The 24342-nt window shown below is 44.1% G+C and overlaps 1 protein-coding gene across 2 annotated transcripts in view; it reads right to left on the reverse strand.

Moving 5' to 3' along the window:
- ERBB4 (erb-b2 receptor tyrosine kinase 4) overlaps positions 1 to 22847 on the reverse strand; it is a 690947-nt gene extending 668100 nt beyond the window's left edge. The window contains exon 1 of one of the 2 annotated variants that reach the window (XM_083154478.1): positions 22475 to 22847. In XM_083154478.1, the coding sequence (XP_083010604.1) occupies positions 22475 to 22580 (106 nt within the window). In that variant the 5' untranslated portion in view covers positions 22581 to 22847. The remainder of the gene's footprint in view (positions 1 to 22474) is intronic. The other variant, XM_083154479.1, reaches the window with a different exon arrangement.
- Between the last annotated feature and the right edge of the window lie 1495 nt (positions 22848 to 24342).

Consider the following 24342-nt stretch of genomic DNA (forward strand, 5'->3'; position numbering starts at 1 on the left):
GCGGCGCACAGTGGCCTGGGTAGGTTTTGTCAGGGGGTAGCTAAATTTATAGTCACGCCACTGCCTGGAACTGTTCTACCAGAGTCCTAATTCTCTGCACAATGAGGGCTGTGCAGGCGGCAACAACCTGTACCACACTCCAGGCCTCTTAAAAGCTCTTAAAAGCTAAAAGATTGTGCAGAGTAACCTCTGAGATCCAAATAGCAGCAACTGCAGCCTAAAAGCATCTAAAAATAGCCCCTTCCCCAACCCTGAGAGGTAACCGAATGCCAAGTACATGTGATAGCGGATGATTGTCATATTCCTGTGTGTGACGGGGCTCTGCCAGACACTGAGGTTCAGTGCCAGGCAGCATCTGTCAGCGAAGGGACCACATGAACAGAAATGACAGCAACAACACAACTTACATATTCTCTTTTTGGGATGGATTCAGGCTAATTGTCAGCCCGAAGCCATTTCATTAAGTCTCTTTATCCCACGCGTTTAGTCCCAGAAGGTGCACTTTGACTTCCAGGTCAAGAAACTCTGGGGTCCGATTCTGACCTGCTTGTTGAGGAGCTGATTCAGCACCGACTCAGATGGTGGGGGACTAGGCGCTAATGCGCTTGTCCCACATCGAGCGCCTTCTGCAAACTTTTCATGCGCTCGATGTGGGAATCACTGCCTGATTGACAGACAGGGGGGCATTTTGGAGTGGGAACCAGTGCGTTTCAAAAATGGATGAAGTCACATGGCGCCAGCACCCGCCCCCAATTCACAGAAGACCCTTCAGCTAAAAACTGTCACAGCTCAAAGTGAAAGTAAGTAGCAGCAGTCGTCATTTTGACGGGCTTTTTAACTATTACATCATAAGTACTGCAGTTGCTGTGGAACTACACATCCCAGCATGCCTTGCTAAAGTTTTAGCATGCCCCAGTAGGGAAACTGAGGCAGGGCATGCTGGGATACGTTGTTCCACAGCGGCTGGAGGGCTGTATGTTGAATACCTATGGTATAAATGCTCTTATGTGGATAAGTGTATATACTGTATGGCTTATTATGTAGTTGCAGTCAAGCCCTGGACAGCCAAAGGACCATGGGTAAAGGGTTAACCCCGAAAGTGAGGCACCTGCTGCATCTGCGTAGTGGCTGCACTGTGCTAAAGTTCTTAGTGCCTGGTTGTTCATGTAATTAGGATTGTCAGTGTCAACAGAGAGCCTGGAACCCTGCTAGCAGGCCAAGTCATGGGGAGTCATTCCAGGACAGCTTCATTCCCCAAGTCACCATCAGATTTTGCACAAGTCACAATCAGATTTTGCGCAGGTCACAATCAGTTTTATACAAGTCACAATCAGATTTTGCAAAAGTCACAATCAGATTTTGAGCAGGTCACAATCAGATTTTGAGCAGGTCACAATCAGATTTTGAGCAGGTCACAATCAGATTTTGCACAAGTCACAATCAGATTTTGTGCAGTTCACAATCAGATTTTGCACAAGTCACAATCAGATTTTGTGCAGTTCACAATCAGATTTTGCACAAGTCACAATCTGTTTTTGCACAGGTCATAATCAGATTTTGCACAAGTCACAATCAGATTTTGCACAGGTCACAATCAGATTTTGCACAAGTCACAACCAGATTTTTGCACAGCTAACTTTTATTATTACCAATTATCGTAATACAAAATATTCACAAAATAATAACAGTCATTCATTACGCATCGTATATTGAGGGTTATCACTCTCTAATGGACAAAACCATGTGCACTGCAGGTGGGGCTGATGTAACATGTGCAGAGAGAGTTAGATTTGGGTGGGGTTTGTACTTCACACTGAGATCTATATTGCAGTGTAAAACTCAAGCATCCAGTATTTGCCCTGCACAGAAACAATAAAACACCCAAATCTAACTCTCTCTGCACATGTTACATCTGCCCCACCTGCAGCGCATATGGTTTTGCCCATGATAGAGTGATTGTGCCTTTCCGAGTGAATCAGAATAACCCCCATTGTTCTGCATGGGCTCCAGCGTGGATTATTCTATCTGCACAGCGGCTAGCGGGCAAGAAAGTGTCTGCACCAGAAGTGACCACCAGGAAATCTTCCCATTGTCAGCTCTTTGTTCTTCCAAACACAAAAGTGATATATTATGTGGCCTAAGACTAATATTCCCTATATGCACAATAATACACAAAATACTAGGAGCTGCAATTCAGTGCAGTCAGGTGTGAAATAATGTAATGCTGCAGAGAGTCTCAGTATAAGACCAGAACTACAGGACGAGGACTGGGTGATTATTCCAGACAACTGCAGAGCAAGGAAACAGTGCGACCAGGCTGCAGAGGTAGCGGCATACAGTATAGGGGCAGATGTAAGTCCATACTTGCCTACCCTCCTGGAATGGCCGAGATGCTCCCTAAAATTGGGTCTGCCTAGCCTTGCTGCCATTCTCGTCATTTTGGAGGGTGCCCAGGCCTCCCCAGGCAGCATGGTTCGGTGCTGTGCCCACGGCAGAGCAGCAGTGATTACTGGCTCTACCAACCTTACCACACGTTCTGCGTGTATGCACCAGTGGGAAACCACAGCCACCGAGTGGGACAGTGTCCAGCAAGCAGGACTGTCCCGCAGTAACTGGTAGTGATTGGTAGTATGCCAACCAGCCACCTGCTGTCATTATACAAACACAGCTGGTAACATGGAAGTTAGGAGCTGACCGGCTGGTACTTTATCTCTCTCCACTTTTATCTCTCTTCAAGGCTTAGAACTTGTCTCCCTTAGGCAGTAAACTAAAACAAGGACTCGATGCCACATGACGGCACTTTACTCGCTAACAGCACGGTTGGTCGAACTCGAAAAATGTATTTTGGGGGACACCCGAGGGCAGGCGCAGATGGTAGTGTCAGATTGCCGCTTTGGGTGTCTGACTTCTGTGCTTGACTGAAGCATGTGTATAATGCTGGATATTCTGTACCCTGTATTGGTTGGGTGTCAGTGTCAGTATTAATGTTGGCAGAGATGTCTCAAGCTTCAAAAAGAGATAAAATGGAGAGTGATAAACAACCAGCCAATCAGCTGCTACCTGCCATGTTACAGGATGGGTTTGACAAATGACAGGTAGGAGCTGATTGGCTGGTTGTTTATCACTCTCCACTTCATCACTTTTTGAAGCTTGATACATCCGGCCCATTGACTGCTATAGCCGGAGAATGCTGGCAGTGCGATACATAGGCGTTATACCGTGCGGACTTCAACATATATAGGTGCCTTGGGGTGTTTCATCAAAATAGTGCCCATAACATTTCCCTGATTTGAGTCTCACAGGCTGAATTCTCATCTCTGCTGGGCATACAGAGGCACAATACACAACTGGTACAAGAAGGATGTCTCTTCATGGTCCTAAAACCTCCCTGTGCCACCCTGCGCTTTCCCTGCCTACCCCATGCCTCTGTCCGGCTCTGTGGCTTCTCCTGCGTCTTCGCCTCCTCCGCTCGGAAAGTATATTGTCATTATTTATACTCTGTCCCGATTATTGTCGAAGCTTCTTACGGAACCGTGTCAGAGACCGCGCCTCCTGTGTGACGCGGTTTTAGTCTCCAGAACGAAGTAATAACTTGATGATAAATCAACTTCCTGCGCAGTGCAGCCTAATTTCTCTCTGTGTCTTTATGGAACGCGGAGACGCCGGAATAAAGAACAATTTATTTTCCGCCTGTTCATCCTCTCTGGGTCGGGCGGTAATGAATTCACCGCGCGGAAACAGGGATAATCTCCTCTGCACTGTCACACTCTCCTCCTACGGTCAGAAATCTATGAATGTGAAATAGGCAGGTTTTGGCTACCAATTTACTGTGCAAATGTGAGAATGGTCTGTGCAGAATGAAGTGTATATAACACAGGGAGTTCCAGCTGACATCAGAGGAAAGTAGGAGCATGGATGTATGGAACGAACTGTTCCCCGCAATTAACCCGGATTTAGTGTTCCCGCTAGGCTGTTTTAGCGGGGCGCTGCGCCCTGCCCGATTTCTAAAGGGCAAAATGCGCCCTGCCCCTCCCGCAGCGCCCCGCTAAAAGAGCCTGCTGCCTGACTAATGTTGTGCCCGGGGAAGCTCCAGGCACCGCAATCTCGGCGGAGATAGGCTTCCCCGGCAGCTCACGGACTTCGGCGGGGCCAGATGGAGGAAGCCCGGGCACGCCTCCTCTGGTGACACGTCGGCCCGGGCACGCCTCCTCTGGTGACGCGGCGGCCCGGGCACGCCTCCTCTGGTGACGCGGCGGCCCGGGCACGCCTCCTCTGGTGATGCGGCGGCCCGGGCACGCCTCCTCTGGTGACGCGTCGGCCCGGGCACGAGGCGGCGGCCCGGGCACGCCTCCTCTGGTGACGCGGCGGCCCGGGCACGGCTCCTCTGGTGATGCGGCGGCCTGGGCACGCCTCCTCTGGTGACGCGGCGGCCCGGGCACGCCTCCTTTGGTGACGCGGTGGCCTGGGACCGCCTACAACGATGACGTCGGTGGGCCCGGTGGGTCCCCATACCGTACAGCGGCGCCCTGCCCCCAAAAATTCCTAGGGGGAACACTACGGATTTAACCTGTTCTATTGTCTGCTGCAGCAATTGTTGGGTTTAGCCCCAGTAGCAATTGCAAGCTTAACATATATACATAGCGGTTATTTGGGTCCGGAACCCAATGTGTTTCCCACTTCCTCAAGCCCGCATGTCAAAAGTGGACCTTTGGTGCCACGTTTGGGAAGTCGCTCCCATGCCTTCAGTGCGTTTAACTTGTGTTACCACAAATGCACCAAAAGTCACGAGAACAACCCAAACACAGATAAGCAGCGGACGGTAGATATATAGGTGTGGGGGGGATTACAATGTTGTGCGCCCCTTCCGGCACCCATGCACACCTGCCGCCGGTATTCAAATGTTACTGGCGCGCACACATCTTTTTGAGCCTGAAGATGAGAAAGGACACCCGTTTGGGCATGAAAACGGGATTTTTCTCGTCGCGTCTATTAGTTTGGTTGGGTCTAGCCGCGTTGTGGCGAAAACGATGTGAGAAATCGAATGCGATTTATCACATGTAAAAAAAATGGGGAAATCAGGGCCGGCTTGTTCTTAGGACAGGGGCCTTTAGATTAGGGTGGGGGGTGTTCAAACTGAAATCTAAATTGCAGTGTTGAAATAAAGCAGCCAGTATTTACCCTGCACAGAAACAAAATAACTCTATAAATAAAATAAATCTAAAGCTGGGCATTTCTCACAGCAGTGTATGCCCAGCCAATCATCTGCGAGCCGCCGGGGACCTGCGGTCCTAAATACTTGTGATGGTTCGCATGTGACCCCTGATCCCCGCCCGGCCCTCCGCCGGGAGGGAGGTCCGTGGTCGGTCGGTATGGGGGGGACCGGGCAAATCAGGTCACTGTGATGTCGGATCTGAGGGGACATCACAGTGACCTGATTTGGGCCTGAACTCTCTCTGCACATGTTACATCTGCCCCACCTGCAGTGCAGCATGGTTTTGCTCATTACAGAAAGATTTTGCCTTTGCGATCAACTTTGAATCAGGCCTTACGTCATATGTTCCCTTGCACTTGTAATTATTTCTTTTTGTCACACAAATCTCATAAGTGTGTAAATGGGGTCAACCCAACTCAAGTGTGTTTTATTCCATATCCAAAATTGCAAATGATCAGTCCATCCTCCGCAAATGAGCGAGAAAAAGTCCAAAATGTAATGAAATACATAAACAAACAACCTGCTTTGGGTCCGGGTTGTTAATTCAAACAGCTGATGTCTTTGCTCTAGTAGGTAAGGCATACACGTCATACATGTCTCACCCGCTATTAAATACCAATTCTCCCAGGTGACCCTTCCCGCCCCAGTCCTAATAGAACGACGCAATCGGCCTTGCCCCACCTCCGGAACTAGCCACCTGTATCCTCCCAGTTTCCAGGGGCTGTGCGGCCGTGTCCTACTAGGAAGATGCGGTATTCTTGACACAGCTGTTCCCCGCACCTATCATATTCCCCTCAATACAAATGACATTTTTCCCGTTTGTAAACAAGACGCGGAGCTGCTGAATCCGACACAGACCATGAAATAGCAGGTATCAAGCTTTCAGTTAGCAGTACGGAATTAAATGCGTGTGTCACTGCGCGTTATCTCTCCCCCCCCCCCCCCCCCCCCCCCCCCCCCCAGCTCACCGTGCTAATTTAGGCAGCAATCAAAACAGTTTGTGCAGGAGTAATAATATATGTCAGACTCCTGATACAGGACACACACTTCATAAATTTCTCTACTAGACACATAAAGCAACTCCTGCCGCGTTCCTGTTAATCATTTATCCTGTCACTTTTCCATAGGAAACAAGTGCTATTAATTAGCTATTTTGCACAACAGCCGACAATCTACTGTTATTGGTTTTGATTTTTTTAAAGTATATATTTGGTTCAAAGTTTTAAGTAGAATCTTTAGGTGGACACCTCAAATAGGTCGACGCGACATTTGGGAGAAAATATTTTGAGAAACTCACGTCAAACTTTTGACTTTTGACCTTCTCATTGTCGACCTGATGCTTGTGTTGACCTCCCAACCATGTCGAACATAGTCATGTTGACTTATTTCAAGTGTCGACCTTCAGTGTTCGACCTAATGCAACTTTCATGCAGTTGACCCTATAACCTCTACCCACTACAAAATGCAAAGTATAAAAGAATGACACTGGAATCTTCATAGAGAGAATCCCTATAGACAAGGGCGAAACTAGTCCTAGTTTCATTGACGGGTGCTTTTAGTAAGACCCTCATTGCATCATCCACGTGTACTTTATACCCCTTTCACATCGCACTTTTAAAACGGTATATTGCCGTTTATTTTCCATTTTATAACGTTTAAGGCTGCAATGTGAAAGTGCCAGAGTTGATTTACCGGTTAAAGATAACTGGTATTTCAACACGGTTAAAAAGCAGAGTCCTACACGTTTCAAAGCCGTTTTTTTAGGCAGTGTGAATGGCTCTATTTCAATGGCTTGAAACGTGTCCCTTGGGGGTAAACGGGTTGAATTTTGAATGGTATTAAATGATTTTTAAAACGGTTTTCACCTGCAATGTGAAAGGTCTCAAGGCTCAGACCCGTTTTAAAGTCCCATTTAAGAATACCGTGTCATTACCCATTTCTGCAATGTGAAAGCAGTATTAGTGGCACATGAATTTCTTGGTACTTTTCCACTGATGTTATAAAATCAATATACAAACTACAATAACGCATCAAGTAGGTGGTTTTATGTAAATAAGAATTAGAATTATATCAAATCTTTTGAAGAGGACAATTGTTGCTTATAGTAACCATTCTTCTAGCTATTATTTAACAAGTACATTTTATAAAATTATAGCTAGACTCCTATGAGACTAAGGAAACGACAAGACAAATAAAGTTATATTTGTTTCTTCGCATCTAAAGAAAAAAAAAGTAGAGAGAAACAGCACTTTTCGCTCTCTTTAGGTTGAATTCATGTTCAACCTATTCAAGCAGAGTGCTGTTTTTTTTGACTAGTCGAAAATACGGCGCAGTCGTTTTTTGGTCAATGCCAATTCAACCAAAAATAAAAAAAAGGCCAAAAAAGCCCACAATTGAATACTAAAGTCTGGGTTTTTTTCTGGCTCCCAGGAAAAAAAACGGACTTTATTGAATATTTCCCTTAGACGGAAAGTTTACCTGCTTGGCACTATTTACTAAGAGAGCGCCAGAAGGAATAAGCGTTTACCGACTCAAATGTAGAGTTCTAATGTTTTATCGTATTGTCTGTGCGCTATGAGTGGATTGCGATGAAAAGAGAAATACATTTAGGGTATTGCAAAACAATAAATGAAAGAGTGTAAATATAAATCACACAAATTTATTGGACATAGGAATCGGATAATATAAAGGAATATGTGGAAATGGAATTAGAGACAATGAATGTTGTACTGTAGACAGCCTCGCTTCTGCGGTGAATTAACAATCAGCCAATCAGAAGCAGCTGTCTGGTGCTGGTTTGCATTCATCAGCATCAGCTTGTATTATACAAACCCTCTGTGTTTTTACATTCACCCTCCGTGAAACCAAAGTGCCGACTCCTCCTAAGTGACAGGAGTCAGTTGCTGAAGTGACATTACGTGCAGCACTTGTCTTCTGTCACAGTGCAGGAGCCGGCACTGTAGTGATGAAAATGGGGGTTTACGAAGCAAGGCCATGCACTCTTCTACATCATGAGGCCACCCCCCCCCCCCCCCCCATGCCCCAAGATCATTGCTTTACCTAATGAGGTCACACCCCCTTTTGCTGACAAACAACTTTGCTGCATAAAATATATATTACCACACTGGGTAAATGTAATAGCAGGGGTATTGCAAGCATCGCCGACTGCCTGGCTGGTTATTTGAAGTACCATTCAGTTCAACGGAAAAAAAACAACGTGGTTTTGCGTTTTAAATTATTGTTGCTTTAATAAACACAGGGAAGTCTCAGATGTCTGAAGTGCGCAGACTTTTTAGGCTAGATGTATCAAGCTTCAAAGTGTGATAAAATGATGAGAGATAAACAACCAGCCAATCAGCCCCTAACTGTCATGTTACAGGAAGTGTTTGAAAAACGACCGGTAGGAGCTGATTGCCTGGTTGTTTAGCACTCTCCATTTTATCACTTGATACATCTAGCCCTCAGCCCCTATAAAAGCGGTGTCAAGGACTACAAAAGTGAACTCATTATAATTTATTTGCATTATCAATGCTACTAATCAGTAGATATTAGCTTATTTAACGCTCAGTGCTTTCTATAACACTTCGTATTACACTAGTGATAATTGCATCATATATATCGCTAAGATGTGGGACTAGGGCCATTGAGGACAGTTGGCAGCAATACAAGTATCTAAATCTGATTCCAATGCAAATGCGCACAGGTCAGGTGAGCAGCGCACTTTGCATAATGCGTGTTAACCCTTTCAGCACCAGGAACAGTTTTGCATTTCTAAGCATTGGAAACAACGGAGTCACACAATGGTTTGGATTTTTGTCGGCAGAGGTGACTTATACCCAATTGGCGCCCCTCTTAGCACCGATACGCACTCCGTATACACACAGCTAGGTCGCTTACCCTCGGGGTAGATCATAAAGGTGCCAAAAAAATAGGTCAAAGCAGTGACCAAATTACCCTTTGAATTCCCCATACTGCTTGTTCTACTCGAAGGTATTTATTAACTGGAACGTAAGGTGACATTGGATCTGCCCTTTAATTGCATATTTAATATATGGGTACATTAGCATTGAACTGAATACTAAATATACTTATGAGCACCTTGGATGTGCCAATGGTACCGGGCCATGAGGCGGGTTCAGAGTCGCACGTTGTTGCAACTGGTTTAGCGTCCTTTTCCGTAGTGGATCATGCTGGTAACAGCCCTTTCCCCGGTAAACAGGTTTGCACCTGAACGGGAAAGGGCGGGGAACCTGCTGTGTGCTTTCTGCTTAATGCATCTTTAAATGCTATCATCGTTCGCAACACTGAATCTTGCACCTTCCCAATTCTAGATGCGGAATCTCTGTTAGACTATGGCCGAGTCCAATGTAAGCGAATAAATGCCTGAATTTGCAGCCGGCTCCCATAACAATCCATCAGACGGTGCATGTTCATGCATCTGAATATACCCAATTCACAATCAATACATTTCTGGGACTGTGCATCTCCGTGGCTGCTGCGTCTGTGCGCATATACACCGTGGGACACATGCGCTCTGCAACTTTTTATATGTGCAGTTGAACAACATTGAATATTTACTCAAATTTCGCCACAGTGGGCAACTCACAATCAGACTGTGAAGTAGTATGATGACAACAACTCCCAACAGGCAAATAAATTGTGCTGCATTGTTGTGCAGAGTGAGACACACATAAGTGTGTTGTGTTGTGATTTGTCCGTGCTCTGGTCAGGGGATCAGAAGCTGCAATGTTATAAACCGACACAAAAAAATAGATTCTGTGGAGTGTTCTGGAATCTTCACAACATATTCAAGGACATTTTTTAAGTCCATGGGCTAAGTGCTAGGGTGGCACCAATCATTCAAACCCCCACCCGCCCGCTAAGCAATGGGCACGACAATATTTTCAGCGAAACGCGTCATCAATACCAGCTCTTACTATCTTCACTGGGGAAAGGGACAGGATGCAGTAAGTAGCTTGTTCTTTTCAAAGTCTGGGGAAAATATCTATTTATGTATGTGTTTATCTATCTATCTATCTATCTATCTATCTATCTATCTATCTATCCACTACCAGCCCATCAAAATAATCAACAACATAACAGGCCCGGTGGCTTTGTGCAGCCAAACGGAACCACAGTTCAACTACCCCATCAAGCGTCATCTAGTGCCCGCTGGCGTGGTAAGTTGTAGCGGTCGTAGGGTATAACGCATTTTTTGGCTTTTATACACCCTAGCCTACAAGTGCTCCCTCTTTTCCTTAGCTAGACACATTTTTTAAAGTATTGGTTAAAGAAGTTTTTATTTGCTAGGATGTCCAGTGACTGTCATATGTTCTTCTACAGAAAAAGTTAATAAAAATATTCACTTTTACATAACTATACCCAATATTGCCTTTTAAAGTAACTGATATGGGGCATACAGATACCGGCGGCCGTCGATACCGTTTCGAAAATTGCCCGCCAAGTAAATTTCTGCTTCAGATTCCGATACGGTGGTGCCGCGCATCGGGATGAAATCTGCATCGAATTCAGCTAAACACTGTTCAATTTAGTTTTGGTTTTGCTTCTAGATGCAAAATCCAAAACGAGTCAAAATTAAAGCGTGTGCACACCCCAATACCTCTGGGTATTTCATTGATTTTTGGTTTAGCTTTCTCTAATTTAGTGGCATAGGGGTGACAAAATATGTTGTATGTTTTTTAAACAAAACTTTTTGTATTTTCCTGCTTGATCAGGAAATGTTTTTGGCTCCGTTCTGTGCATCAGCCATGTCTTTGCGTCACCAAACCCAGCGTATTATAATACCAATGCAATAAAGCTACATTATTGTTGTCAGTACGCCCTAAACACCCAAGGGATTATTTATTAACATGGCATCTAGATGCCGAATGGGCACAAAACAACAAGCAGAGAATTATTTGACGTCACCGTCTACCGTAATCTAGACAGGAAAACAAATCTCATTGGCTGCTTTAGTTCTGAGAAAATTTTGGACCTCAATGCAGACTCAGTAAATGGGTTCCCTGGTGTTTTCATTAAACAAAACCCCCGAAAAACAAATCCGGCATTGTACAATGACTCACAACCAGTAGTACAGTTCTGTGATTCATTTTGTTTCCTTGCAAGTTGGATGTTTGTGTTTTATGTTAATTACAATAATTTAAGTATAATTCCAATGTAATTTCACTACCAAGTCTTATCCTTTGTCAAAGGCCGAGGTGATACACGTATCACTATATGCCAAGCAGCAGGAGTGCCAACACTGCTATATGCCAGCCAGATGTGCCCAATATGATTATATGACAGCCTGGCAGAGCACCAATAATTATATAGAAACAAGGCAGTGTGTCCATATTATTATACACATAATTGCAGTATTGTCTATACCATTATATATATATATATATATATAAAATTATTATTATCATTATTAATATATATATATATATATATATATATGCCCATTATGGTGTCTATATGATTATATACCCATCTAGTGACATCACAAGGGAGGTGTGGGGTGCAAGTTGTGACTGGAACACTATATGCAGCGTCTGGCTCCTATCACTGTGTAGGAGCCAGCACTGCACTGTTACTGACAACCTCACCATTGGCTCGCCCACTGTGGGACAACTTTAGGATGTCTTCAAATAAAGAAATATCGTAGGCTCGATTTGATGTCGACAAATGATTTGTCCAATCAAAAAATTTGATACATTTGACCGAATACCAAATGCATTATTCTGTATATATACCTAATGGGAGCCATAGATGGCAATGGTATGAGTTGTAGTCTAGCAACAATTGAAGCGCAACCTCTCCACAACTGTACCGTCCCCTGATCACTGTATTCCTGTGCAAGTGTCATGTAAAGTCAAACCAGTGGCGCAATAACACCACCACAGCCCAACCGCTGGTGGTGGGAGGAGGGACTTGGCCCCGTAGGGTATCGGTCTACATATTCCATGAGGTCTCCTCTTCCGCATAGAATCTGCTTTAAACAGCCCTGCAAAAAATGACCGCCGCCTTGGAGGAGAGAGACGCTAGATGCTACTGGACCTCTAGCGTCGGGAATGCACTACCCGGAAGTGCTGGAGTGCTAGCACGCTGTGAGTACTTAGCCCTGACCCGAGAAAGAAACCCATGGCAATGAGCATGTAACCCCTGGCAAGGAGCAGGTTAAAATATTAGAATTAGTGTATGGGGGGGTGACAGAAACTTCTAGTTACGCCACTGAGTCAAACTGTGTTTTGCATGGAATTATCTGCACTCAGAGAACAAACAACATGTTTCAGATTCATCTTCAGACTCTGAAGCTGTGGTGCATTTAATGAAGGAAGTATTTAGTGCAATCGAGGGACACTTAGCAGCACAACACACCTGCAAATTCTCTTCCCATTGTTGTTTCAATGAGCAACCGAAACATCTTGAAATCCTTTGAGGCTTTTCATCCAATATCTTCCAAACATCCCACCTCCCCGCAGACGTGAGAACACACAACAAAAATAAGATCCCATTCTGCAGAAAGGGTGCTAGCGGCACAGAATCACACCTAGGGGTAATACAGGCTCTGCCGAAGAGATGTTCGGCCTTGGAAGACAGTGATCCCATTCTGGATCAACGCCTTTTATGCTCAGCCTGAAATAAATCTGCGGCAAGGGTATTTGACACTCGGCCAGGCAAGAAGGCAGAAAACGAGAGAATAAAAGGAGGTTGGATATACAGTATCAGTAGATTTTTGCAAAGAATATTTTTCGGAATGAGGTGTACTGAGTGAATTTGTTGATTGAACTATGTATGTACCCCAAGTGCTGGATACACGAACCCCCAAGAGCATGCGGTTAGCACACACACAGAAGGATCTACCAATGGACACACCATAAATAAATATAAATAAACATTACACCAGGAAGGGAAAATTAACTTTATCTCTAAGTAACAAATATGCAAATAGCATTATTCTTTTGACATCAAAGAATTTTCATTTATCACTAACGTAATTACTGGTGGATCTAAACACGATGAAATTCTTATTAAAAACTAATCGAATTTGGAATCAAATCAGAGTTTTTGGTTTTATTAAAAAAAAAAAGCCAACATAAATCTGTAAGAGGCCTACGAACCTTATTCTGGTCCCTGCGAATTTGAATGGGCGCGCAATGTTTTACAACTGCGCATTTCTGCACATGTGTATGTGCTGTGTGCAATGGCCACGGCGAACAGAGTGTTCGGCAGGTGCTCGCACACAACACTGCAGGCGGTGGGCGTGAGGGGGGGGGGGGGGCAGGCCAGGGAATGCGGCCATGGTAACGCCCAGTGATATTATGTAGACTTGCTGATTTACTATTTGTATATGGTACTTCAATAAAAACAATAAAACAAAAATTACTCTTTCATTTCTCTATTGCATCCTAGAAAAATACAGTATATGATTGGTTGTTAAGGGCAACATCCCCTCTTTTTCATTTTTAGAAGCGTCTGTAAATTTATGAAAGAGGGGGGGTTGGAGAAGTTTCAACACAGGCGCTTATGGTCAGATGTATACATCTGACCATAAGCGCCTGTGTTGAAACTTCTCCAACCCCCCCTCTTTCATCTATGATATTGGCTGGCCGATTGAACCAGCTGGAGATTTCTCAGGCTGCTAGGTGAGAGGCGCATTTGAAAAATCACACACCATCCCTTTTGGCACAGTCTGTAAATTTATGCCTAAGACTGTACTCCAATGTATTTACGAACTTTACTAAATACCCTCCATTCTGGATATCGGTATTGACTGAAAGCCTCAGATCGTCAGAAGTCGAGGATATACAGTAGTTGATTGCTGAGAAATAAATGCAAGTTATGCCCTACGTACAGGTAGGGACCATCGCCAAACATAAATTATGTGCAACGGAGATTTAGGAAAACCCCTTCTAGGGGTTTTCCTAAAACTAGGTAGGCAACGCGTTTCGCAACTCTGTAATGAGCCTGACGGAAGAATGCCGACCTAATTACACTACGTTTTAGCGATGTTTTCAGGCCTACAGTATGTTTTTCAAATTCCAAGATAACATTGTTTCACTTGACCAAAATTTTTGATGGATTATGTCCTAATTATCATGTTCTAATTAGACAAATAATCCACACCAAGTCAAACTCTTACCGATCGTTCTCACCTCGCTGATGAAAGTGTACATGAATAGCACACTTGCTTAGATGTCACCAATATGACCACATCTCTATTTTAGGAATTACTCCGTAAGGGTGGGGCAATACCCCATTTGTACACAATATAAAATAGAGTCTACTGCACATATGCAGGTATCCGGTAAGATGGCGCCACGCCATTGACATAGTGATTTTTGGTGTTGCTGCAGGGTTGACGTTGAGCTCCGGAGTGCCAAGTATTTAACATGGGTGCACCAATTATAGATATGCCAATGACGCCCCTTATCGGTCACATGACTGAATTAATAATGCACCTGGAAACGGTAACATACTAGGGATGTTACGAAGGATCCTATTGGATCCCTCTAAGAAGGAATGTGATAAGCAGCCCATAGATATTACCCCCACTCTGGAATTTATCTGGAGCTTCATATATACAGATGTGTCCACGTACATCTATCCTCCCTTCTAGTAATTTACTTACCATTGTGATCCACCGCGCGGTCCTGTGCGCATCGGTATCCATTCCTGCATCGGTATCTATTCCCCACTGCTCCACTCAGCAGAGCAGTGGTGGCCAACTGACACCCCCCCCCCCCACCACCACCACCACCACCATGAAACATTGCCGGCCCCAAGTGGGACACGGGACTATCTCTCAAACACAATGGGTTTAGGCATGTACAGTAGCTAAACCGATAGAAACAACGGGGTGCGCTGCATTTGGACCCCTGCCACATTCATCCCTAACCGCACAATTAGAAGCACTAAGGGGGCTGCGTGTGCTCTAAAAACATTTGAATTTCCCCCTATGAGACATGCCATTTTCATTTTCTGAGCTATGATTCCAATATAAAGCTTATAATGGACCTTTCGACTGATGCAAGAATTATCTATTCCGTACCTGCTTTTCTGAATGGTCTCTTGGTTCCCCATTAATCTGAAAATGAACAACAAACCTTTACCAATGCACCACTCTGTATTCCTCTGCTCCTAGACAGATCCCTCCAAGGCTTTCCCACTGAAGACTCACCGCACACGTTCAATCACCTCCCCAAGGTTCCAGTTACAGAATCAGCTCCTCGAAAAACATTCACCACCAAAACTGTGGCCCTGCAGAGCCTGCTGTGCGCGCTCCCTGAACGCCACCTCGTACGTCTGTGTTTTTCCATTACACCATTTGAATTGCAAGAACTTTGGAACCGGAAATTTCCATTTCCTTTTTGTTACTGTGGCAGGAATTTTCCTTTATACCCTGCACTTGGTCTCCAATTTGCATCTTTGTAAAGCTTTGCTCACACTGGCGGCGCTACAGAAATAAAATATGCCTACGTATATACAAATATTAAAATATTCTCTTTGGGTGTGCCTCTCTATAGACTTCTAAGGTCTATTCCTATATGAAGCTGAATTGGTCTCATTCAAGACAGGTACATCAAATGGGCAGGATCAAACCTGGAACGCACAGCACACACTCTACCCGGCATATCATTGGCAACAAATTATATTCTAGCTCAAAAACGGTCAACTCAAAGGCGTGTCCCTATAGATTCATATACTGCATATGGCAAAAATAAATCAAAAACATTGGCAACTCCTTTAATTTGGTGTTGAAGGAACACTCATCGGGGGGAATTTACTAAGATGTGTATTCTACTTTACATGTGATGTTGTTATAGGCAACCAATCAGAATCTACTTCTTATTTATTTAACACCCTCTAGAAGATAGCAGACAGGACCTGATTGGTTACCCATAGCAACATCACATGTGAAGTAGAATTCACATCTTAATAAATTCCCCCCATATAGTATTTAAATCTATAGTACCATTTTAGCAGATCACTTAAACCTCAAGCGGTATCATTTAATACAATTATTTTTAACTGCCATTTTAAAAAGAAGGAGCGTTACCCGGCGTTGCGCGGGTCCGATATATATAATGATCTGCAGTTTATATATTAGCAAATGATTTCGGAAATAGACCAACAAACGCTATTTGGAAAATATACAAAAGCTCAGATTAGAGATTTCCTTCCTTCCGTCAAACAATTGCTTACAACCAAAAAGTGATGTTTTCAATATTTGTCGCTGCGTCGCACTGTTGTGTTGTCATTCTGTGGCCTAATAGCTTCATTTTTCTATACTACATAACTGTGTAATATTATGGTAGTTTAAAATCTAGAGCCGTAGAAGATATTTGCGGACAAAAAATTGAGAAGTCAACTCCAATTTTAATCTTAGCCGGACACATCCCCAAACATTGCCTAGTCTGGAATTCCGATATGTGCCCTTCCTGATTTCCTTAATAAATGGGGGGGGGTTCTCTCTACCCAGTTTGTTAATAAAATTGTCATCTCGCAAAATATGTCACTTCCCCTCTGAACACTGAGAGCATCTATTAATGCAAGAAGCAGATTGTCTTCCTTCGTTCCTTAATTTGTTTCATCTAAAAGCAATTCACTCAACATCTTGTCGCCCTCTGGCAGCGTGGTTTGCTTATGTGCACTTAATTTTTCATTTGGACCAAAACAAACTCTTTATAGCCGGCTGCTAACCAAGTGGGAGGGGAGCAGCTTTTGTTAGAACCAAGGTAATTCCGAAACAAACAACTGTCAGACAAAATGCTCCCTCCCTGGTAATCAAAGTGTTAAACCTCAAATTATACCAATGGGACGACTATTGCAATATTTTTCATTTCAAGGAAAGAAAATACATTTTTGAAATTCCCCCAAAATGCCAAATAATTATCTTACAAGACATTGTAAATACTTTATTATTTCCATCCCTGATGCCAGCTTGATATTTGTAAATAAATAATAATTCAAAGAAAATTGCACAATGAATATCAATGATGTCACAGTAAAAATAATATTTACAGTTTGCCCCACAGTAAACATATTTCAAAAAGTCTCCGTAAATGAGATTCCATATTTAAAAAGAAAAAAAATCAAAAAAAAAAAATCACAAACTTCAGATTTGGAATAGAAATTGTTTTCCATTCCCCTTCCTAATATTTGGGATTTGTTGTTACTCTGTGTAATTGCATGCCCAGAAAGGAGACAAAATCTGACGCAGCCTCCGTGGTATGAAGGATTGTGCGATCACTGTTGCAGCACAATAACAGGCACACAAGCCTGTCTTGTACGATGACAATAGTGTATTATTTGCTGGTTGTGTTATCTGTCACAGGCCAATAATGAAACAATGTCAAATCGCAGAGTATTTTTAGCAGCGCATTTTCCTGTTTCTTTAGTGCATGTGGGAAATTCAAAAACAAAAAAACCTATTATCATGACATGCGTTACAGAATAATTATCACACAATTAAGGATGAGATTCTTAGGTCTTTGTTGTAAAGAAACAAACAAAATACATGCATTCAGATAAACAAGAATATCAAGGAAAAACCTTCGCATGCAAAAGCTTATGCACATCTGTAGTGGAGTAGATCTGTATCAAATAGAGTGTGGAGTTTGTACGTTCTCCCCTTGTAATGAATTTCTCCATCTGGTCCGATTTCTTCCCACGGTCCAAACAAACACGCTGTACTGGTGGGTTCATTGGCTTCTGACAAAACTTACCCTACTGTGGTATTTTATTGCACAACATTTTTTATTTGAATTTGCATAACAAATGTGGGAGACGCTGGAAGTTTTAATGAATAGTTGGCACATCTCACAGAGATGCTGGCACGCAAAGGGTTAAGCAATCTCTTTAAAGCATTAATATGCTAGTGCTATATAATTAAATAAGATACTATAACAATATGAGTATAGTATCTACTTGCACATTTAAAGTAAGTGTTGCATTACATGCTAAAATGGTATAGTCATACACAAACACATGTTTATCTATCTATCTATCTATCTATCTATCTATCTATCGTCCTATCTATCTGTCTGTCTGTCTTTGTGTGTGTGACTTGTGATTGCATCTGCAAATAGATAAGTATATATATATCTATATATCTATATTGATATATAGATATATTTATATATTTAATTGGCCCGGTACGCATTTTGTTTCAAAAATTAAGTATTGCCAGTGTGCCAATCATCACTGGCACATTGACAGATTGTGACAAGGCTGAGAGTGGATCTAACGGTGCACGGTGAGAGTCTGCATACCTAGGGCGCAGAACACAGAGATATATGAATGACAGTCATGGACAGGCCAACTACCTATCAGAAATATCTTTGGGTCCCCACCTACCGCCAGACAAAAATCAAATCCTGCAATGCAAATTTCATACCAGCTGCTAAATAAAACAAGCTCTGCTCCTCTGTAAACAGAACACAATAGACCGATTCTCCTGTAAATGCTACAGCACAAATTCCTTGTAAGATTTAAGAGAACAAACACATCTCCAGTCCACAGATGGACCCCTTAATATATATTCCTATCAGCCGCAGAGGCGATGTCGGGATTCAACCGTCAGAGAGTCAACACGAATATATTTTGCTTTCTGACTTAATTGCATGCAATATAACCTCTTGGATCCAGAATAGTTTTCGGTAAAGCTTTGGTCATTGATAAGAGTTACAGATGGGGGGGGGGGTTCTGGAGGACAATGAAACCCATCTATTGCACACTGTGGCCAAGTTTAATCATGCACAATATATACAAAAGCAAAGTGTAGAATTAGTAACTACATATTGAGTCTAGTATATTATCTATCGTCACTTATGTATATGATACCACACACGTGGGGGGCGTACAGGTAAAGTACATTAATACACCGATATAGTCAATATAGGGGTGAAACAACGATATTTGTAACTCCATCCTGAAAATATCTTCTCCAAGAAGTTTTAAAGTGTTCTTTGGCCTTCAAATGATAGTTCAGCGCCCACTGATAGTGTATCAGTTCCCCAAAAAGTCTTCTGTGATAATGCTATAACCCCGCAGTTGGTAAATATACACAATGGAATGTTAGCTGTTAGTGACACCGTATATTTTGGATCTGCAGCTGGGAGATTTCATTCCACACCATGGGCCTTAACGAGACAAAAAAAGGCTTACAAAGGACAGGGACCCTTGAGATTACAAATGAAGGGGCTATGAGGTCATGTGTCAAGAGGCAGCACTGAGCCACAACACAATTATAGACCTCCGAGGTCATAAATTTTAGGCCCAGCGCAGAGGCGCGGTGTACTGCCCGAGCCTGTTACGCCGCAGCCTCCGGCTCTCCAGGAATTAAATGGTTAAAGACGCACTTTTATCAGAAAGACACAATGCACCGAGCTGCTTCCAGCGCAGGGTCCAACATACACAATGCATTCTTTCTAATAAGCCCTACGGTTAACGCCATAATGTCCAGATGGCTGAAGTCGCCGGTCGCAGTCATTGTCACCAACACGTACAGCTGCTGGTCTGTATTGACTGCTAAGGGTTTTGCAACTGTACACATCACACAACAAATGGAACACAGCTCCCCAAATCTGGGGGGAAAGCTGCAGGCAGCAGACTACCCAGGCAGTGATTTGTGGACACACACACACACGGCACGGCATGTGTAATGCTGTGTGTACACATTACACATGTCATAAAGGGAAAATAAACTATTAAAGAGTTATCAGACCTGCCCCTGTGCAAATAAACAGAGGAGGTAGAAGGGAAGGAGGCCAATGGCAGTTGGATTTGGGCTGCTGGCAGGAGCGATGTAACTTGGAAGGAGCTGGGCACAGAATACACCCGCACCTCGCTGATCTCTGACGTGTTATTCCAAGCTGCCCCGGCCACATCGCAATGCATGCAACAGCGATATACTGTATGGCAATACGCGCGCACAATTTATTGCAGCGATAATTTACTGTTCGTCTCATCAGCGGTATAGATTTTATAATAAAACTATAGAAGGTGCATATACAGTATATATATATATATATATATATATATATATATATATATATATATACATCTGTTACTGGAATGGCGAATATGGCTCAGTAATTGCATTATTTAATACACATTACACTGTGCTTAACTGTCTATTATACTGGAGAGCACTTTATAAGTCAGAGATCGGGGACAGCGAGTGACAGAACATTGTGATTACTGTACAAGAGCAAATATTGCATTACAATTACATCTATCTATCTATACAATCTATCTACAAACACATACACACATATACACATGATCTACATAGATAGATAGATAGATAGATAGATAGATAGATAGATAGATAGATAGATAGATAGATAGATAGATAGATAGATAGATAGATTTGTGTGTGTGTGTGTGTGTACTTTCTATCTAAAGATATATTAGTGTAATATTTAATTACTCATGATCATTTATATGTGTGTGTGTGTATATGTATGTGTTTCAATCTATCTATCTACACACATACACACACACACACGTACTATATATAGCTACATATATGTGTATACACACACACACAGACATATGTACTATATATAGCTGCATATATGTGTGTATACACACACACACACACACAATGTGCGTGTATAGATAATAGAAACATAGATAAACACACACAATTATACATAATTACTTATTATAATAATGTATCTTTAGATAGAAAGGAATGAAAAGTAGATAGATTATGGATAGATAGATAGATAGATAGATAGATAGATAGATAGATAGATAGATAGATAGATAGATAGATAGATAGATAGAAAACACACATGCATACATATATATATATATATATATATACTGTATACATAATACATACATACAGTACATAGATAAACACACATATATGTATACACAAGCATGTCAGTGTTGACATATGATACAGATATACGTATGTCATATACACACAGTTCCCAGGTTTAAAATAAATAAAACAATCTTCCAATTACGGGTGACACTACAGAACGGTACGTAGCAGAACATAATATTATCTCATTTTTCAACAGTCCTATAACTACATAGCCAAGGTGCACTACTGCGTGCTGCACCTGCTGGCTGCAGAACCACACTCACACACACACTCACACACACACACACAGACAAGTGAGAAGTGTTGTGAGCCAGTCAAACAGGCATGACCAGAAGTGAGGAGCAGACACACAGACACAAGGAAGAGAAGGAATGAATAGCAACCCTACACAGCAAAGTCTGACAGCAGGGGTGACAGCCCACCTGCACAATAATGGGGGCTGCACTCACTACAGGGATAAGCTGCACCAACAGCTACTTCTGCCTGTTTCACTTCCAATAAATATAAATGTACCTGCCCCAGACCATATAACATCTGTATGCTGCATTGGTCTCTAATGCCCCTGTATTAGGGTAATACAATGCAGTGCCCGCTGACTGTGGCTGCAGAGGGACACAATGCTGAGGCTTCTATGGGAACTGTTTGCTTTGTGTAGTAGTAGCAGAGATTTACAGAGTATAATAATAACCCAGCAAATCAATGGACAATGTTTCATGGCCAGTTGTAATCACTACAAAGGGTTAATGCCCTCTGCTTAGGGATATCAGTGAGGACCACAGTACTGGTGGGGTATGTGGTGGGTGTGAGTGGTGCCACCTTATTGGCAGGTCCTGCTGTGCCACAGGAGAGTTCTCCAGGAATGCCACCACTACCTGTGGAGCTCATAGTAACCAGGAGTAGCGCTGCCATTGGCAAGGCAGGGCATGACATGATAGTATCTAGTAATGTGGGTGCCAGGGCAAGTGTTGGCACTGCATTGACAGTGCTGGAACTGGCATATGTACTAATAATAAACATAACTAATAATAATCACAATAATAATATAATTAATATAACAGGTAATGGTTTGGAGTTTAGAGACCTGGTAAGTGTACGGCATTTCTCCATTAACCCCCTGAATAAGAGCAGCAGGGTAGCAGAGTGGTAAGTAGAAAGCAGCAGATATCGGAAGTGTTGCTATACACATGTGTGTGCAGGAGAGTGCTGATAGCATTCTGGGAGAGCAGAGCACAGTTCTGCCCCCCATACTCAGTACCCATGCTCTGCCACCCTGCAGGGTACCAGCCTGGGCACATGTTGGGGGGCACAGCGTTCTTCTGTGTCACTGACATGCAAATTATTACAGACTGTCACAGAACTGGTTCCACCTGACAAGCGCACACACACTGTACTGGCAGACATGTGCCCCTTACCTGACTGGCAGCAAGCTGTTTGAAGTGTGCCCATTACCCACAGCAGGCTCAGCCATCCAAAGCAGACCGGTCTCCTAGTTCCACACATTCCCATGATGCAGGTCATCTCAAATCCTCTGCAAAATTACATGTCCCAGGGGCATCTCCTGTATTCCAAAACTGTGTGTGCCCCAGTGGCTGGCACTGCCAGGCTGGCACCAGGCTCCCCCTGCAGGGGAAAAGTTACTCCTCGGTCAGCTGTGTGCCCTCCTGGCACTTGGCTCTCCCTGCGCTTGCTCCTCGGTCCTAGGTGCCGGTCTATGGGGCTCAGTGCAGGCTGCTGCCTGGCTCCATGCAATCATATGGGAAGCTGTGTACGGGCAGCAGCGGACAACAGGAGCTCCCGCACAGGCCCCGCCCACCCCGGGCACTGGCCCCGCCCACTCCGGGGGGATTTCTGCAGCGGATTGGCTCATTCGCGCCCTCCCTCGGACTTCAAATCCACATGCACCTGTCACTCCGTGCAGCCCGGCGCCGGCAGCACATGCCAGGAGGAGGGATAGCGGGGCACAGCAGCTGGGACAGGGCAGTGGGTGGCACAACTGGTGCCAAGTGACCACCAGTGATTATTTAACTGCATCGGGAGAGGGAGGTCAGAGCAGGGCTGTAGCAGCAGCGGCTGGTTGCTGACTGTGCATGCATTGGACAGAAGGCAAGTAATGCATTGCACATGCGAGAACCGGAACCGGATCGCCGGAACGGACCTGCTCCCTGTGGCACCCCCTCCTTCACTAGCGCTTACTGTGCGCGCCCCCTTCCGGGAGTTGTGGCTGTAGCAGCCGGAGAGGAAGAGGTTGACCCCCTGCTCCTCTCGGATATTATTAGGGAGCAGCACTGTGACCAATTCAGTATTCATTCTTGGGGTATGGGTAATAACCGGAACCGGACGTCCCCCATCCTGGATGCAGCAAGACTCCGGAATGCCGGACCGGACATCAAACTCTGAATTCCGGACCTTGTAGTGTTCGGTACGGCGTTCCGGGGTCTTGCTGCATCCAGGATGGGGGGCAGATAATTAAATTAATTATAATTTACCACTCACCCGCATTGCTGGGAGGCTAGGAAAAGAACACTGGGCTGAGTGATTGGGAATGTCACTGAATACAGACGGTAGCAGCTAGTTCCCCTTCGCCGTAAGGACCTGGGGAGGAGAGGGGGCGGGAGAGGAGGAGCAAGGTCAGAACAAGACAACTTTTTTTTGAGCCGACATGTGCCGACAGGCGGTATTTCATGCCCTACCATCCACTAGGGCGTGGAGGAGGTTATTAAAGCTGTGGCGAGCGAAGCGAGCCACCGTGCCCGAAGCATTGCGAGCGAAGCGAGCTATGCGAGGGTCCATTTGGGTCCCTTCTTCTGAACTTGCTCCTCCTCTCCCTGCCCCATCTCCTCCCCAGGTCCTTACGGTGAAGGGGAACTAGTCTCAACCGAATACAGACCACCTTGGGATACAGTAGCTGCTAGCCTGCTACGGTGGCCGAAACAGGTGCAGACCACCGTAGATATGTGTTCCTGGGGTCAGAACATGTGCTCTTACCACCTTAGGCAGATGTTTTGTGTGCCAGAACAAGGCGCAGACCACCTTGGATTGGCGCAGAAGACTATGGACATCTGTTTAATTTGCCGAAACGGGGCCATTAACACCTTTAATACCAACGTTGGCCTTATTTGGTGCCGGAATGAAGACTACTTTAGATAACCGTTCTGTGTGCTTACTACCTTAGATAACCTGGGTACTGGAACCAGAGGCGGAACTACCATCAGTGTAGCAGGTGCAATGCACCAGGGCCCCTGAGGACTAAGGGGCCCTATTTCTGCTGGTATCTGTCTGT

Source organism: Crinia signifera, chromosome 7 (genome assembly GCF_055691185.1).
Source record: "Crinia signifera chromosome 7, ASM5569118v1, whole genome shotgun sequence".
Lineage (NCBI taxonomy): Eukaryota > Metazoa > Chordata > Amphibia > Anura > Myobatrachidae > Crinia > Crinia signifera.